A 19,213-nucleotide genomic window follows, 5' to 3' on the forward strand; every position below is an offset into this window, starting at 1 on the left:
TCTCCCATTTCTCATTACACATATTCCAAAGAAAGATTCCATTCTTATGCCTCCATCTAATTTCTCCTTCTCTATACATGAGGATCCAAGTCCACTTTGTCATCAAATTCCCCACTTGCTAGCTGTGGGTGCTTTTTGTCTCTGCTCAGCTTATAAGTAAGGCTGATCCATAGTCAGAGGGCTGCACCAGTGAGCTCACTTTATAATTCAAATATTTTTCTCTAACTCAAGTTACTGCTGTGCATAACTTGAACATGATTTGTGTACCCGTAGGGTCATAAGTACCAGAACATCCTGGCTGATATATTTTACTGCACCTTCAGATTCAAAATAAACAACAATAAACTTAGTCTTCAAGATAAACAAATTTTTCAGGCTGCAATAACACTAAACCCTATCCTTTATCTTATGACAAGTTGGTGTTCCTGTGTTTGAAGTAAATAATTCTTCCTCAATATATGGACATATTTGTAGCTGAGAACAGTTTTATTTTAAGAGAGTAGCGAGATGTCAAGTGGTTGGGTTTTTTAGGCTTAAAAGTAATAATACTATACCTTAGAAATAGAACTCATCAAATACTTGATCCCTTTGATATTTAATTATGAAACACTTTCTGTGAACATTTTGGGAAGGTAAAAAAGGAACTAAACTTCAGAAAGCCCGAAATTGAGTAGCAGTGGTACAAGTACAGTGAGACTGGTGTTATTTCTAAAATCTTAATGGAATGCCAATGATGTAGAGTCAACCTGGTTCTCCTCTTACATGTTGTAGCCCATTGACATGATATTTTCCTAACAAGAGGGAGATCCCGAATACTGTGGTCAGAGACAGGAGGGAAGTGATGTGACCGCTGAGCTCAGTCCACCACCTCTGTGGGAAACTGTGAAACAGGCATGTACTATAGTGGGTTGAATATATTTTCCATGCAAACATCCGCTCTGCATCCTACTGTTTGCTATTCCCCGGGTTGAATAATTGCTATGGCATCCTGTGCTATGTTACATGACTCAGCACACGATAGTTTATTGAGCTTCATAATGTACAGGTGAGCTTAAGGTATGATTCAATTTGTATTTGTAGCACATTAAGAGGTTTGTTGTAAAAGGTTTTTTATGGTGTTCAAGTGACAAGTCTTGAAATGTGAAGTCAGAATAACCAATAACTAAGAAAAATGTCTTTAAAAAAAGGGGAAAAAATCATTTCACTCTGAACAAGGAAATACTTCTTTCTAAGTTGACTTAACACGTTCCTTTTTTCCCCAGTTTGGGCACTGAATTGTAAAATCAATTATTCCTGTGGTTCTTGTCATTTGTGAACAGAGATCCAAGCCTAAAGTCACTTTCTCTCTGGCAGTGACTGCCAGTACATAATAGAGCCTGGCATTTCTAAATAGGAAGCTATGGTCCTTGTTGTTGCTTTTATTAAATAAAGAACATTTCATGGTGACCATTTGCTTTGGGTCTGTGCTTCAGAAGGCAACATGGAGAAAAGTAGTTTGGTGCATGCAGTGTGATAGAAATTCACTGTGTTTAATGGCATATTCTGACTAATGCTATAAGAGAAATGGCATCTGCAAGAGAACTGAGTTTAATTTGTTCGTTAGGTCCAAACTGACCCACGTACATCAGAAAAATATCTTCAGCTGGCTCTTGTGTCAACCATGGCCATACTCTCCTGCATGGACATGAACACTGTGAGGACAAGATGAGACCTTTACATCCCTCCACACCACTTCCATCTCAGCTCCATTGAGGTCCTAGTTTTTCTCTAAGTTAGAGTATTTCCAAAGCTCACATTAGACCCAAACAAATACATGCTCTGGGACTGGTTGTCAGCTTCTTGGAGTCAGCAGTTACTCTGAGTGAAGAATCCAGATCATGATGTCTGAAACATTTGTCCTGTCTGAGAGAAGAAAACACCTCTTCAAATTCAGGATGCCACAGTCCTGTCTGTTTAAAACTGCATGATTTTTTTTTTTTTTTAATAAGTGCTGAGGGGGGAACTTCTTTACCCATCTCTGAATTGTCTGCATCCGGGCTTCTAGTTTGTTTCCTTCATACACAGTCTGTGGAAAGAAAGGAGTATTTCTGGAGAGTAGTGCATTATGAGGATGGTGAAGAGGGAATTTTTGCAAGGGCGTGTGATAGGACAAGGGGAAATGGTTTTAAGCTGAAAGAGGGCAGATTTTGACTGAATATGCAAAGAAATTCTTTCCTGTGATGGTGGTGAGGCCCTGGCACAGGTTACTGAGAGAAGCTGTGGATGCCTCAGCTCTGGAAGTGTTCACAGCCAGGTTGGATGGGGCTCTGAGCAACCTGGGATAGTGAAAGGTGTCCCTGCCCATGGTGAGGATTTAGAATTGGATGACCTTTAAGAGCACTTCCAAACCAAACCATTTCATGATTCTATAACATCAGCATTTGAAGTAGAGTGGATGAACTGTGTTCCAAAAATGCCTGCTCCTCTCTATCTGCTATGGAGGTATTCCAGGCTGATAAGTTGAGCTGGACATGTTTACAGTTTAAACACAAAAAATTTTGCTAGATACTAATCTCACCATTCTTATGTAAGCAAACTGTGACATGTATTAGAGCTTTGATCCTTGACCGTTTTGTAATTAATTACAAACATTTGTGAACAAAACCATTAATATGCTATAAAGTCCAGGGACACACTTATTTGTTTGTTTAGATATTTAGTTATTTATTCATGTACTTAATATCCGACAGTATATAGCATTGATGTAAAGAGAAAAAACTCCTCTGCCAACTGCTAATCTGTATGATTACACAGCATAAAGCCATTTCCACCCCAGCCGGAAGCGCAGCTGAACATATCCTTCCCTGTTGCTAGGTATACAAATTGAATCAAAGCATTTTTGGCATTTTCTGATGACCTGAATGTCAATTCTGATGGCCTAACTGTGTTAATGTCACTGAACAGGATTTCCTTATGTATGTGTGAGTGTGTACATACAGGTGGAAGAGACAAAAAAATGTTAACAAGTGTCCTTTAAAAACTGACTGGTTTTATGCTGCTGCCTGCAGTGATGAGTAATAACAAGGCAGCTCTTCAGCTCGGGGGTCCTTGTTTGATCACAGAAGAAGGAATGGATTTGCTTTCCTTATCTGTGAATAGGCAGAATGGACTCTCTTTAATCAGGAAGGACAATGTATTAAGACCCTTTCTGATGTCTCTACTGTTTTATTTTTGTTTAGGAGATCAGAATTTACACTTTAATGGGTATGTATTAATAAATATTTAATTTATAATTGCATATAAAAACCAGCTTTCTTTCTTTCTATCTACCTCCTTTTTTCTGCATAAACAATTATATTAAAATATTTTTTCCCCATAAAATTGTAATTATTCAGTATTACTCTATCATCTCTTAGCCCAAGGATATCTCAGTTTGCTTTGTGAATGTTCTCTATGGAGATTTCATAAAAACAATAGAAAGATATGGACTAATATGTGTCATTTTTATACTTGTATCTCACAGAGGGAAATTAAAGCATACTTGGGGGTAATAGTGGATGGGGTGACATCAGCCTGATGTTGTCACCAGTGGGGTTTCACAGGGCTCTATCCTCGGCCCAGTTTTCTTCAACATCTTCATAAATGACTTAGACACAGAACTCGAAGAAATACTAAGTTTGCTGACAACACTAAATTGGGAGTAGCTGTGGACTCCCTCAGGGGGAGGAAATAGAGAGATGGGCAATCACCAACAATATAAAGTTTAACAAGGGTGAGTTCCAGATTCTGCACCTGGGGTGGGGCAACCCCAGATGTACGGACAGATTGGGGAATGAGATGCTGGAAAGCAATGCCGGGAAAGGGACCTGGGGGTCCTGGTCAATGGCAAGTTGAATATGAGTCAGCAGTGCCCTGGCAGCCAGGAGAGCCAACCATGTCCTGGGGGACATCAGCAAAGCATCACCGTCTGGGGGAGGGAGGGGATGGTCCCACTCTGCTCTGCACTGGGGCGGCCTCACCCTGAATATTGTGACCGTTTCGGGTACCATGATATAAGAAAGATATTAAGCCATTAGAGAGCATCCAAAGAAGGGATATGAAGATTTTGAAGGGCTATGAAGATGGCGAAGGGCCTTGAGGGGAGCCGCTGAGGGCACTTGGCTTTTGCAGCCCAGAGAAGGGAAGACTGAGGGGAGACCTCTTTGCAGGAGAGGAAGAGGAGGGGCAGGCACTGATCTCTTCTCTGTGGTGACCAGTGATAGGACCTGAGGGAATGGTCTGAAGTTGTGTCAGGGAGGTGTAGGTTGGACATTAGGACAAGATTCTTCCCCCAGAGAGTGGCTGGGCACTGGAACAGGCTCCCCAGGGCAGTGGTCACAGCACCAAGCCTGAGAGAGTTCAAATGTTTGGACAATACTCTCAGGCACAAGGTGATTCTTGGGGTGTCCCATGCAGGGCCAGGAGTTAGACTCGATAATCCTTGTGGGTCCCTTCAAACTCAGCATGTTCCATGATTCTATGATCTATGATTCATACAACTTTTCTTGTGCCAGATGATTCAGTGCTCATCTTGGAAGAAGTATGCCTCCTGTCAAACACTGTTCTGACTTTCATGAGATGTTTCCCCCTGTGCTGAATTTACTGCTAAAGCAATGTTTTTACGGCTTTAATTTTCTCTGTGGTGATGTATAACCCTAGAGATCAGGTGGAGGAAATGGATTTTTCCCCTTCTTATTTATCATTATCAAAATTGTTCAAAAACTTCTATAGAATACCCTACATGTGCTTTTACATTAAAAACCATCAAGATTGTAGGCACTCGTTATGATATAAAGAATATAATGTAACCTTGGGTTCAGTTTTAAAAAAAGATGTGGGAAATAGACTTCAGTCTATTCTAAGCTAAGGAGATTTCAGAACTTGGCATCATTTTTATTGAATAGAAATTAAAAAAATTGGGAAATGTTCCCTAAAATAAAAATCTGGAAAAAAAATCTACAAGAAAACAAAACACCTATGCATGAATTAAAGCATTTTGGGATTTTTGCCCTTTAAATTCTACAATATACTGCAATATGAACATGATCTGAATTTAAAAAAAAAGCAAGAAAACCAGAAATTATATTTTAAATGAAAAATCAAAATGCCTTTTTTTTTTTTAAGAGGGTCAGTATGAGATATTTGGATCTTTGTCAGTGGATTTTCAGATTTTTGTGCTAGAATAACTTAAAGGGAAATTGGTGTGAACTGTGAAGCATTTTTGTTTACTAGAATGATAGACTGATATTTTTGATGGAATTTTTTCTATCAAATACTTTCTTGGTCACTTCTTCTTCCTCATCCGCTTGTAATTAAGAAATCTACAGTCTGTGTTTAGAGCAGTAACTTCTAGTATTGAAACCACAAGACACAATCATTAGAGCCAACCAGCATAATTCTCTTCTACCTGTCCAGAGAATGCTCTTTTTCAAGCCTCATGGGTCTCAAGTCAAATACTTTCTACCTGCTAATTTTGTACAAAGTGTAAATTATCACTAAACCTGACTGCAATGTCAAATATTTTTTCTACTGCATTATAATTCCAGTGGTTTGGTAAAATAGCTCCAAATTTTAGAGGTAATATAAATGTCAAATTGTATCTTGTATTTATGAAATACCAACCTATGTTTTCTTACAAAACAGATTTAGTGAGCAGCATATCATAAAGCCTTCCATATATTGTCAATGTTTTTTTAACTATTTTCCTTTATTGACATTTTAGTGTCATTAGTGTAACAGAAATCAAATTTAAATATAATATAATTATTTTATTTTAATTTTAGAACTTTGGTTAATAAACCATCATATCAAATAGTAGGCCAGTAAATCCCCAAATCTTTGTTCACGAAGCCCAGCCATGATGATGATGAAATCAATACAAACAAAGCCATTTATTAAGTTGATAGATTATGCACTTTCAAGTGCATCCTAGTCTACTGTATCTGTTCATCTTAAATGTTTGGTTCCAGGTTTTACTTTGTTTAATGGAAAGCACTTAATTTTTCCAATTTTCCCTAACTGTTTCTCCCATAAGCTTGCTGTATTCCTGTTATTGGATACTAAAGGAAAGAGGTTTATAGGAGCTAGCTTATGTGGTTGTCACCCAACCCTCAAGAAAGTTCTGCTTCTGATAGATGGAGAACAGAGAGATGCATTGTTTTGCTGCCAGATAGGATCAAAGTTTGTGTACCATGCCTGCTATATGTAGTCTGTGTTTGCTCTGTTAGATAAATATTCACTTTTTTTTCTTGGCTGCCCATTTTTACCACACCTTTAGATATTTCATGACTTTTTTTCTATCTGAAAGGGGGATAAATTCAGCCACCACTTAGAAAATCGTTGGGAGCACTGGCAGAGTGACACATACACAGATAGCATCTTGAACACGCCGTGTTTGCTGAGGAAACAAGGCTGAGAAGAAACAGAATGTCACCACAGAATGGCATCCACAAATTGTGCCACCGTGGACTTCCATGGATTTGAACTATGGTTTATTTTCATGTTTGCCAGTAATTTTTCACTGCCTGGCACAGGAATGTAGAAGTTGTTTGTGTTGATGAATGAATTATTGAGGGGGAGTTGTTTTGGTTTGGCATTTTTCCACAGCTTATTGGAGATGTAAATATGCATATTTACACACATATGGAATCATAGAATCGTTAAGGTTGGAAAAGACATTTAAAATCCTCAAGTCCAACTGTCAACTCAGCACCACCATCATGTTCACCATTAAACCGTGTCCTCAAGTGCCACATCCACATGCTTTTCGAACACTTCCAGGAATGGTGATTCCACCACTTCCCTGGGCAACCTGTTCCTATACCTGACAACCCTTTTAGTGGAGAAATCTTTCCTAATAGCCAATCTAAACATCTACAAAAACTCTATATGTTTACATAGATATTTTTCTATATATGCCGTATATATTTATAAAAATTTTCTCAGTCAACTCAAAAGCAGAATTTTTCTGGGTTTTTTTGTTTGTTTTTTTTTTCCTGATAAAATATTCTGATTGAAATTTGTTAATTTAAAATAATCTGTGTTCTTTTATTCCCTTTGAATTTCATGTAATTTCTGCCATAAGAATGACTCAGAAGACATTCTTTGCCTCTTTGGTCTTCTCTGAGAGTTCAGTTTTGACATATTTACTTGATAACCTCTTTAAGGCAAAAACAATTTCTGACAGGCAACAAGTTTCAACAAATGGAGTAAAAACTTGTCCTTTTCCCACCACTGCTCAAGCTGTAGATTTTACATTTTGCATTCACAACACTGATTTGATTAACAGGGATATATCATATCTCCCTCAACATGTGTAGTCATGCATGTGCCTTCACGTGAAAAGGGAACATCTGTAGGTGTCTATTCTTGGTTTCTCAGCATGAAATAAAATATGGTTAAAGGAAGGAAAGAATTGATGTTCAGGATAAATTAAAAACGAAAATAATTTTAGCCATTTAGTAAATCTATATTTGCTTTCTATCTCTGTGGAGGGTTAGCAGACTTTCTCTTTTTATTGGGGTTTCTGTCTTTACTGCAATATAAGTAATATGAATATTTTAGAAATTATGCTTCTGGAAGACTTTTCAGCTTCTATGATACAAAACATTTTAGCATCAGTGTCAAGGGGTATGAATTTAAGTGATAAGTGTGTTATAAATATGAAGTTCAAGTTCATCCTATAGTTCTGGAATAGTAGGGTGTCAGGGTTCTGTCTGTGTGGACACCCAGTGCATTTAGGTGTTAATTCACTGGTGGTCCAGGAATTCCTCTGTTTATCAGCTGTATAGATGAGATAATGAATCAACCTGAGAGGAGGAGGCAACAACAAATCAGCACTAACCCATTGCTGTAGAACCTTTCTGGGTGGAAATTTTGGTCAGATAACTTTTGTGTTTTGTCACAGTGACAAACACCCTGAGGGTTCCCTGGTGGGAGGTTCCTGAGACAGAAACCAAACACAGATGAGACTCCTGTGGTTGGCCATTGGGAAATATTCCTGCAGAGGTATTTCTAGAACAGTCTTTCATAAACAGTTGAGATATTAATGAGTCGTTTCATAGGGAATTTAAGATATTCAAGGACATTCGATGATGCATGTGGTGGAGTGGTCACAGAAGACCACAGAGGTTTTGTTGGTTTTTGGGTTTTTTTTTCCTTAAAAAAACTTTGCAGATATAAATATTTATGAAATAATTAACAAGTACAAGAAACTGGCATAATATAAGTTGCATGATGCAACTCTTGGTTCCCTTTCTGGTTTACTTTTTTTTTCCCCCCATTAATTATAACATAAATTATCTCTCTTTGTCATTTGTGTTCCTACATATGTGAAAGAGTATTCTTCAGTTCACATCCTTCAGTCACACCTCTAATTATCAGAATTTTTTATCATTTAATCCTCTTACTTTTAGAGAAAAAAGTGATAATGAGGTGTAAACACTCGATTCTAACTCAAACCATAACTACAGTTTCATTTCCAACCACCAAATAACAGGAAATTTCCTACCTTAGAAAACAGCGTCCAAAGTAGAGATGAAGAAATTCCTTGATTCTTGAGTTTGCAGCTACAATGAAATTTACATGTTAGAGGATCAAAATGGGCTTGCAGACGAATGGGCATGTGCTCTGGACTCAGAAATTGTATTCACCTTGGGATGCTGAGATTTATTCCTCTGTTCCTGGCAGTTCTCTAGATCTCTCACAGAAGTAGGTAAGGTAGGCTAGATCTCTCTGCTACTGGAATACTCTTGGAAATGGTAAAACTTGTCTAGTTAGTCTGGAATGGCTTTTTAGTATCCTAAAATTCTTGACAAGCAATTTGAATCTGAATTGTGAAATGTGTTAAGAATTAAATTAAACATAAAGGGTCTCATTTACCAACTGTTAGTGCTGTTCTTGAACATTGCATATACTTAACATAGCTTATGAAATTGCTTTAATACAAAACATATACAAGCTACTTACTGTATTTACAAAGAATAAAATCCAGTTGGTGCCTTTTGAAATTAGATGGACTCAGTATACTGGAAGTGCATATCCACAAATTGTTCTCTGCATTTGAATAATGAATTGGCATGAACTTTATTTAATGAAGATGTTTGCTTTTTGCAAGTAATTTTCCTTTCTCTTCTTATAAAGGAAAAGTACATTTATAAAGCAATACACTCTAATTACAGAAGAAATCCGTTGACTGAAAAAAGCTTTACACGGGAAACCTTTTCATTTAAAAGGCTGATTTATTTAAATGTATTCAGCGGGGATATTGCCCAGAATCTTTAATTTTTTTGGAGCTGTTGATATTGCAGGCTATTTTACTTGGCTGGGTAAATCTAGCAGAACATCTTAGAGGATAGATGGACAAAGGACAGTGACAGTCCAGTGCTGGGGTCTAGCTTTGCACAACATGATCAAATTGAACCGAAGCCTTTACATTTCCAAAACAATAGGCAGTTGTTTTCATCTGACATTTGATGAGGTTTTTCTTTATGTGATCATGCAGTGGGAGGTCTCCTTACCCATGGCAGGGGGGTTGGAACTAGGTGATCTTTAAGGTCTTTCCAATCCAAATCATTCTATGATTGTATTCTTGATGATGATCATTTCACAGTAAAAAGAGAAATGGAAGAATTAAGCCTATATTCACATGATTTTTCATGAGAAGAGAGCTTAAGATGGAGAGAGTTTATGGCCTTTGGAAGAAGGGGCAGGAAACTCAACAGGGTGTTGTGAGGTTATGCAGGGAGAAAATTAGAACAGTCAAAGCCCAACTAGAATTTAATTTGGCTACTGCTTAAAAGACAATGAAAAATATTCGTATAAATACATTCACAACAAAAGGAGGGCTAAGCAGAATTTCTATCTTGTATTGGATGAGTTTCCAGGCTGCCTCTTTTTCATCATATCTTGGCTTTCTTGATCTTTTTTGCCTCTGATGGTGTTGGTACAATAGAAGAAATCCTTTTTTGTCAGTACAATTAACTTCTGTGTTGTCATCCAGCTTTGCTATCAGAGTACCTTTAGGTCTTAAGTATTGAAGTGAAATTTGTCAGGCATTCATGTCCTCCAAAAATTTTCAGAAATAGGAAAAGGCAAAAGCCAGAGATATAGTCTACCATGACAGACAGAGAGGGTCTTGGACTAGGAAATCATGCAGATACATTTTACAACCAGCATAGGAAAATCTGTCTACCTACAGACTAATGGAATTAAAATAAAAGTAGACCAAAGGAATTAGCTCAAAAGGCTATGAGAATTTTTACGAAGGAAACCAACGTGTACTTTCATAAGGATCTTACAAGACCAGGGCAGCCACCAGCCTTTGTGCAAGATGGGATTGTCAGCTTCAGAATGAATTTTTTGTTTTAATAGGAGATTTGTTTTAACCAGAAGTAAACAAATATCTGTCCTCCTGATTCAAGAAACCTAGAAAGCTGAGTAGTAGTTGTTTAATGGGTCATAGCCACTGTTTTTCCTGAGTGCTACTTTTACAATAGTGTTTTCCCTTAGAATAGTGTGTGAAATATTTGTTTCTGAACTTGGTTTGCTAGTATTGTAGTCTGGATCCCTGTTTCAGGCTATAACCAAGGAAATAGGGGTTTACCTGAATAAATGAACAGAAGATGCAATTAAAATAGAGAGTGGGAAAGGTTTGCAATCTTTAGACCATCCCAAAGGAAGATATTTCTTGACATTTCTCAGCTTACTGAACAGTGACAGATGAGCTGATTTAGCTGCAGCAGTTTATAAAATGGCATCACCTGACAGATGCCTGCCCTGCTGGGGTCCCTGCAGATGAGGATGCACAGGCCTTAGTTCACATTAGTTTAAACAGTCCCTGAGGTGGGTTTAATAATCTCTCTAATGCCCTGCTCTGCATCCTGTATGTGTGTGACAACTTTCAGAAGAAGCAGCCCTGTGAGAACAGTAATGTCTTTAAGTCACCAAAGGACCAGAAATTTGAAGCCTGTCCTCTTTTTTCTGTCACACTCACTTTCTGTCTTGACAAAAAGATTTTTAAATTAGGATGGATGTTCCCATTAAACAAAAGGGTTTCAAAGCCAGTTGCCATTTAATAGAATTTCATCAAAATTCCTCAGCTTAATGATATGGCCTCTTACTCATGCATGGCATGGCCTGGACTGTGCAGTGCTGTTCCTCTCATGCAATGGCATTCTCAGAGTGTAGCACCTTTCTTTGGCCCAGATGCTCCTCCCAGAGAGCTGGGTCAGGAAGAGAAAAGAGATCTTGAAGCAATCTTTTCAGGTCTCTATCCAAACGTATTCCAACCATGTCTTACTGTAGTTTGAAGAAAGTTCCATCACAATGGACAGCAACGTCAGAGGAAATCTTACCTGTCCATTGTGGCTGTACTCAGTGCTTCTAATTCTGTGTCTACAGTGTAGAACCTGTGCTCAGTTGTCCTGTGCTTCCTTCATAATTAAGGGGAGAAAGTGACCACAGTTCAGTTGTTTTGAGATGTCAGTTTTGTGATGAAAACAATCATTCCCCAGCAACATGTTTTTATTTATCAGTTCTCCATGTCTCATCAGAGATGGTAGCTCAGAAACAGAGATCTAAGTTTGCCTACATGAGTCCTTTTCTCAGAACCTGGAATTTTCTTATTGATGTTTTTAATGAAGATATTTGAAAATCTTTTTCCTTACATGTTTTCTCTTGAGGTGGAAGGTATAAAACTGGAACCTTTCACTGTGATAAGTACACTGATATAGTCTCTATTCAATTAGTGCTTAATATTAGAAGATGGTATTCCTCTAAGGAGGGAGCAGAAAGAACAGCCTGTATGGACTCAATATGATCCTACTTATGCAGAAAACCAATATTACTTTAGAGGACTGCACCATTTTCTAGCTGTACTTTTTCCATCCTAAAGCATCTCCTTTTGCAGAATGAAAATCTAGACTGTATTGTACAGAATATGACCAAAATAGTGCAAAGACTCTGCTCTTTCTCTTGATTTCAGAGGATTCTGGATCTCTGAAAAGTTTAATTGGGAGGTAACTTATTTCTGATGGTAAAAAACCAACCTAGTCCCCGATAAATCCTGATTTGTAGGGTTAATCTACAGAAATGTTTGAAAGAGAGCACAAAACAGCTAAATTCCCATTCATGAGGCTACAAAAGAGAAAGTAAAATTTGAGGTCATTCTCAACAAAAGCAGATACATTTCTCTGATGTAGACAACAGTGCTACCAAAAAAAAGCAACCCTATAAGCAGTTCCAGTACTTTGAGGGAGACAATCCTTCCCCTGTCCTCAGAAATGGAGAGAAGTGTCTGCTATCCTGTGCTCCTCAGTACAAGAGATGTATGGATTTATTGGAGCCAGTCCTGCAAAAGGCACCAACATGTTCAGGGACAGGAGCATACAAGGTACAAGGACATACAAGGACAGGCCAAGAAACCTGGTCTTGTTAAGTCCAGAGAAGAGAAGACTCGGGGGGGGGAGAGTTACTGTCATTTGCAACTACCTTGATTGACAAACAAAGAGAAGATGAAGCCACATCTTCTTGATGGTGAATGGGACGAGAGGCTACACACACGCAAGGTGAAACCTGGGAAATTCTGAATTCATATCAGACAAAAAAAAACAAAACCAAAACCAACTGTGAAGATGGTAAAACCCTGGGACACATTGCCAAAGAGGGAGTAGAATCCATCTCTTCAGAGATGTTCAAGACTCAGCAGGACCCAACACTAAGCACCTTGATCTGATTAGACCTCTTTTAAGTAAGTGGTTGGATGAGGTAATCTCCAAAGGTCCCCACTTAAACTATTCTAAATTTCTAAAATAATGACCAAGTTGTGCTGCTAATATGGAATGCCCAATGGGTTGGTTTTATTGTTTTGTTTTTCTTCTTTTTTTTAAATAGTGTTTCCTTCTGTGTTTTGCCACTAAGTAAATTGTTGCAATACTCTCCCTGTGCTTCAATAATTTGAAGTATCTGGTCTCTCAGAATTTTAATCAATTCAGCTAAGGATAAATTTGATAAAGTACCATGAGAGAAACAGACAAACACTAAAGAACTCAAAACTGAACTAATTGAGTAAGATTTTAAACATCTTTAGTTCACATAATTTTTGAGCCCACCTGCAGGTGCATTTTCCTATTACTTTTTATTTTTAGTTTGCAACTATAGTCTATGCCAAGAAAGGCTGAAAATAGACCTATTAAAATGTAGTCATGCATAACACCATGCTATACCATTGATACAAACTATGAAATTAGCTCACATTCTTCCTTCTGTTCATCAGTGTGGCATTTAAATGCCAGATTAACTTAAACCTAAAAAAAAATCAGCAATGGATTGTAAAAGAGGGCATATTTTTATGACATTGCACATCAATTCACTTCCAATTTTCTATTGTTTCAATAGAAGCATCATTTCTTTATGCTCCCCTTTTCTATAATCTGTAGTGAGAGTAAAAAATATTCATGCTGAGGCTGGAAGTTTTGAAACCTTTGAAAAACAACCAATTCCATAAATTATTATCAGCCATCTCTCTGTGGGTCTAGATGAGCAGTTCCCTTTGTGTCTACCACAGAATGCTAATTAACTTCTTGAAGATTTAAGTGAGAAAGCTCAGGAGAACATCCCAGCTCAAGCTAAAAGGTTCGAAATACAGGTTTTAGGGAAGTCAAAGGGAGAAAATTGCAGGACCTGCATCAGTATGTGGTTGGTGAAGCTTCTCTGTTGCTCCTGGAGATGCACAGATATTTGGACTGTCCAAAAAGGCAGCCAATACCTAACTGTCATGTAAGAATTGTATTCTCACCCCATCAAGTGGCAAACAGTGGTCTAAATTTCAAATTGTCCATGTTTCACAAACTCATGGATTAATAAGTTGTTTTACTTTAAATCTAAACATTACGAATTTCAAATATGAGTAATTTATACAAGAATAAGAATTTTTTGACAGTAGTTAGAACTTCTGATTTATGGTGCCCTAATGCAAACTCATATTATGTTCTAAGGATAAGTGTGTTGTTTGGGAAATGTTTGTGATAACATGCTGTGATCTGTCCAGTTGCATCTTCCCACAAGAGATATACTGATACAGACATTGATCCTGTAGTAAGGAATGGTTCATATTTGTTGACAGGATGGCAATGCCATCTGCATTTTTATTTCACTAATACACATAACAAAGCAAACCATGATACCATCAAGCTATAACCTTTGCAGGAGGGGATAAGAGGATATGATGGAATAGGAAAGTGAATGCAACCAACTTCATAGTCCTTTTCACCCCTTCTCCTCTGCCAGAGAGGGTGTGTTATGAGGAGAGACATTGGCTCCACAGTGGGACGTGTGTGATGGACAGAGATAGATTTCTCTGTTGGACTGTTTGCTCTGAGGGTCTTTTCATGTGGCAACATTACTGGGACCTAATAGTTTTGTTATGGCTTGGGCAAAATGAATGTGTGGAATTAGATACTATTGGATGACACATCTAGCTAGTTAGGTGACTGGGAGGTTGGGATGGTTAAAATCTCTCTTTGTGGCCATCTGCTTTATTAGAACCATAGAACCACAGAATCAGAATGGTTGGAAGGGACCTTAAAGACTCTCTAGTTCCGACCCCCCTGACATGGGCCAGGTTGCTTCAAGCCCCATCCACCCTGGCCGTGAACACTTCAGGGATGGGGCAGCCACAACTTCTCTGGGCAACCTGTTTCAGTCCCTCAACAGCCTCACAGTAAATAGTTTCTTCCTAATATCCAATATCTTTTAGTTTAAAGCCATTACCCCTTGTCCTATCACTATATACCCTTGTAAAAAGAAATGTAAGGCTCTCCGTAACTGGGGTTTTGTGGAAACCTCTAGCACAAGTTGAGACCATGAATTTTAATCTCTGTATTTTATTTTCTTGATATTTTTGCTTTGCAGGGCAGCTTTTATGTCCCATCTGAAAACTGCATGCAGCACGCATACAAATGGCATAAAGACCTCTGTCTTCTGCTCCTGAATGCTCAAAGAGGACTTCACACGTACTACACCCTCATAATGAATGAGATTCCTGATTTGCCACAGCTGAAGTTGGGTAAGTGAACAGACATTTAAAATCACTGAATATTTTACAGTACTGCATTATCAACATGCATTTCAGTACCAAAATTCTTGGGTTCTTTAGAGAATGAAAAGGATTTTCATTTCTATTTTCTGATTAGTATTTATTTTGGCACACTGTCAAAATAAATCCTCAGCTTAGATGGATCCTTTTATAGGATGTGGCCTAATGTGTATAGGGAGAAAATATTTTGATAAATTTCTCAAAATACTTGCCTTTCAGTGATTTTTGGCCTCAGTTGCATTTTGAAAAGTGGAAATTCCAGTTCTGAATGTCCATGAAATCTAGGGAAGACTTTAACATAATTTTTTTCCTGAGTAAACATTTTTTTAAAATTGAAAAGAAAAATCTGAAAGGTGATATGAGTGGTTTTGAATAATATTCTTTTCTTTATAATTCACAATGTATTTCTCCCCTGCCAATTACATCTTGCTCTTCAAAATTATTCTGATTTACTTCCTAATTCAATTGTTTAATAGATTTTCTGGTTTTGGCAGAAGATTTTTTTGGCTGGTCAGGCCTGTTAGGTCCAATGTGAAAATGCTGGTTGGATTTGCTGCATGGAGCTCTGCAATTTGTGTTTAGTCATCTTTGTAATGACAGCATGAGCTCCTATGCAAATGAGAGACATTCCTGACTGATTCCTGCTCTCCCACCTGTTTCTTTGAATTCAAGAACTGTGACCCATAATTTCACATCTGCATTTTTGAGCTGTTGTGTTTCTATGTGCAGGTTTTGAATTATCTGTTTGTTATGTTGCAGAGATAATTACATTTGGGAGGGTCAATTGCATTGGCCAGCAGGTTTTAAAAGGGAGTAAAATGCATTTTCCAGTATAGTGCTTGTATACAAGAACCATCAAACACAATACATTATGCTTCACACACTTATGGACTTGATAGCTCCTATTTTCCACTCCATGTCTTGTTTCCCAACATATATTTCCCTTCAAGGTAGCCTAAAAGTCATAGATAGGGTGGTAAGAGCATATAATATGTTACTCAATCCAGCTACAAGAGGAAAAAAATTACAGCATTTTAATTTGGAATTTATGAGCTCTCAGACAGAATACAACATGAAACAAAACTCCTGCTTCATGCATCTGGATTATCAGGCACATATAATAAAAGATTTGTGGCTCACTCAGGCAGGGTTATAGGTTGGGAGATGTAAGAGTTATGTTTCATTGCTTGACCACAACTCCAGAACTGCCCTAGAGCACAGACAGGTTTTCTAAATAAAATTTGCTTGGATTTCAAATGATTACTGGTACTGAGGCAGGCACTGCATTTGCAAATGTACTTCTTGCAACACATGCAAATTTGCTAAATGCAAATACCCTTTTTAGCCTCTTGAGCAGAGTGCTATTTGTATCATTTTATTCACGGTCTGAAAACCTACTGAAGATTTGATTTTAAGGTTGATCTTCTGACACCTGTTGGAAAACTCAATAAAATCATGGGGTGTAAGATTCACTCAGAGAGATGAACGTAAATCAAATTTTTATATCTGTCTCCTTGCAACTATTGGGGTGAAACAGGTCCATTTAAAAATATGTTATCTAAGATAGGTATTGCTTTCTACTTTTGGGATGGCATGAAATACACCTTGTAATTGCTATATTTATCCACTGACTAGGGGAAAAATGTAAATGACTCAGCTGTAACTGGTAAGAATAATCTCATCATAGGTTTCTACAGAAGTTTAAGACAAATCCAAGACTATAAATCTCTACACACTTCCTTAATTATTTTTTTCCTAGCTCCCTGAGTAGTATATTAAAAAAATAATATCTTAGTTTAGACATTAAAAATTGTAACAATTATTTCCCAAATTTTACCAGCTAAGATTAGGTCTTTTCAAGGTGCTCTGATCTTGGCCTGTCCTTTCCCATTTGTTAGTACTATTTGAGAAGAATCATTTGGGGACTGGGCAGGGAATTGGCTTGTTAGTTGTTCTGCCTTGTTCCTGTTTTGTTTTTCATGGATACTATTAGAAAGTTCCGCATTGCAAAATCAATCTGCCAAAGTTACAGAGTTGATTGATGTCCTCCTTTGCCTTATAGTCCACGGTGAATTTAAAGTGGAGTGTCCCTGTGCTGGATTCTCTCAGGACTGCATCAAAACACTGCTCCTTGATGTAGTAATGAGGTGCTTCAAACTTCCCAAGGCAGTGCAGAAATGCCCAATCTTTTACTAGTCAGGCATCTGGTATCGTTACACAGTCCTTTGTAACATACCAGGAATCACCACTTTCTGCACCTCATCTGCTCAGACTTTGCATTCAGTTCTGCAGTTGGTCATAAATACCAAAGGCTAATAAGAAAACTCCTAGCAAAAGAGAGAGTAGGCAATGAAAAGCCAAAAAAGCCAAATTCTGTTGTCTTTCTCTTCACAACAACTTCTACTGGTCTAGTGGTCTAGGTTTCATGAGCAGAAGTTGCACCTGCATCAGTACAAGGTGGGTTGTGGAGTGCCCATGTCCAAATAGGAACTTGCCTGTCAGGCAAGTGACAATTGACCTCATGAATAAACATGAGGTCATAAATTGACCTCACATGAATAAACACCAGAGCATTAACATTTCACGTCTGCTGTTCTCAAACCTGATCTCTTTCTTTGTGTTTTTTCCCCAGAGGAGCTATCTGTGGAAGAGACGTTGTCCCAGCTTTGTATGGAGCTGCAGGTATTTTCTTCAGCAGAATCTGCCCATAGGTTTTTCAGGTCCATTTTTCAAGTGCACTGGGACAAGCCACTCACATATCAGAACCGGGAGAAAGGAAGTTTGGTGCCATTAGAAAGTTTGTTTCTCTTCCACCAATTGTTTCACATCATTTTGATTAGTCACGTACAAGGTGTTCCTGTCACTTTTAACAAGTCACCAGCTGGATTACTCTAACATCCTTCAGTGAGCCTAGTCCTGAGTATCAGTATGAAGAAAAAAATTATTTGGGGTAGGTTGCAATTACAGCTTTTCTGCTGACAGGAGAAAAGATGCCTTGGCAGGTTGTACAACCACATCTTTTCAAATAAAAATACCTAAAAGTGCAAGAAGGCTCATGGGAGGAAAAAAGTTATTTTGGCACAGAAGTGACTGAACTACTCTCTTGAGCTTGCTTTCTGCCAATTTTATTTCAAGTGAGACATAGACAAGTCATCAAGGGTGACAGGGAGGAAAGCAAGCACCAGCTGATCTCTGGAAAAAGTGTTTTAGAATAAGACATTTAATAGATTTTATTTATCATAGAACCATAGAATCATTAAGATTAGGAAAGACCTCCAAGATCATCAAGTTCAACCTCTGACCAAATATCACCATGCCCAGTAAACCATATCATCTACTAAGTTTTTTGAACAATTACAGTTTTGATAACTCCACCATTTTCCCAGGGAACTGAATTTGATAACGAAGGAGGAAGATGAGTCCAAACCTAACAGGAAGTCCATTTACACTCCTGTTACAAAATGTGGGGTAATGTTTGTCATCCGTGACTTAAAAACTGTTTGAAATTAAAAATTTATTAGTTTTAAGTCCTAACTTGGATACTTTTCAAGAAATCTCATTTCATATAAAATTGATTTAGAAAAACGTAAGTTATTGGGCTCAACTTTACTAGATTTAAAAGTTGTAAGAATATAGGACAGACAACACAATCTAGAGTCTCCTCTGGACTGATTTTCTATGAGTCTGTGAAAGTCCAATTTGGCTTGGCATACATCAGAAAATGGCATCATTAATTTCTCTGTATTTTCTACTTCCTGTGCAATTTTTCTTCCTGAGATCTTATTGACTTGTTTTACATGGCAATATTAATAAAACCAGTCTACTTTGACTGGTGCTTGAAATCTGATGAGGACAGTGTGGCAACAGATAGGGAAACAAAACAGCCAGAACAGCCGGTTCTGTAGATTTTCCTGTATGCTGGAAAATGTTTTGCCTTAGAATCATAGGATGACAGCTTTCTATGTATCTATTTGATTATAAAGACAGTGAGTATGCAGGGACTTGATACAGAAGTTGAGACCTTGCACAATATTGGTAGGACATAGGTGCAGCCCTGACCATCACTGCAGTGTCAGTGCATGTACCTCTGTGCTGTACAGA

At 37.8% G+C, this 19,213-nt stretch overlaps 1 protein-coding gene across 1 annotated transcript in view; it reads left to right on the plus strand.

Moving 5' to 3' along the window:
- The window catches only part of FAM135B (family with sequence similarity 135 member B), a 64,094-nt gene that overhangs the window by 20,871 nt on the left and 24,010 nt on the right, over positions 1–19,213 (plus strand). The window contains exons 3-4 of the mRNA XM_018074404.1: positions 14,929–15,082; positions 17,745–17,794. Of these exons, the coding sequence (XP_017929893.1) occupies positions 14,929–15,082; positions 17,745–17,794 (204 nt within the window). The remainder of the gene's footprint in view (positions 1–14,928; positions 15,083–17,744; positions 17,795–19,213) is intronic.

This window comes from Manacus vitellinus, unplaced genomic scaffold, assembly GCF_001715985.3.
Source record: "Manacus vitellinus isolate BGI_N305 unplaced genomic scaffold, ASM171598v3 scaffold_1_pilon, whole genome shotgun sequence".
Lineage (NCBI taxonomy): Eukaryota > Metazoa > Chordata > Aves > Passeriformes > Pipridae > Manacus > Manacus vitellinus.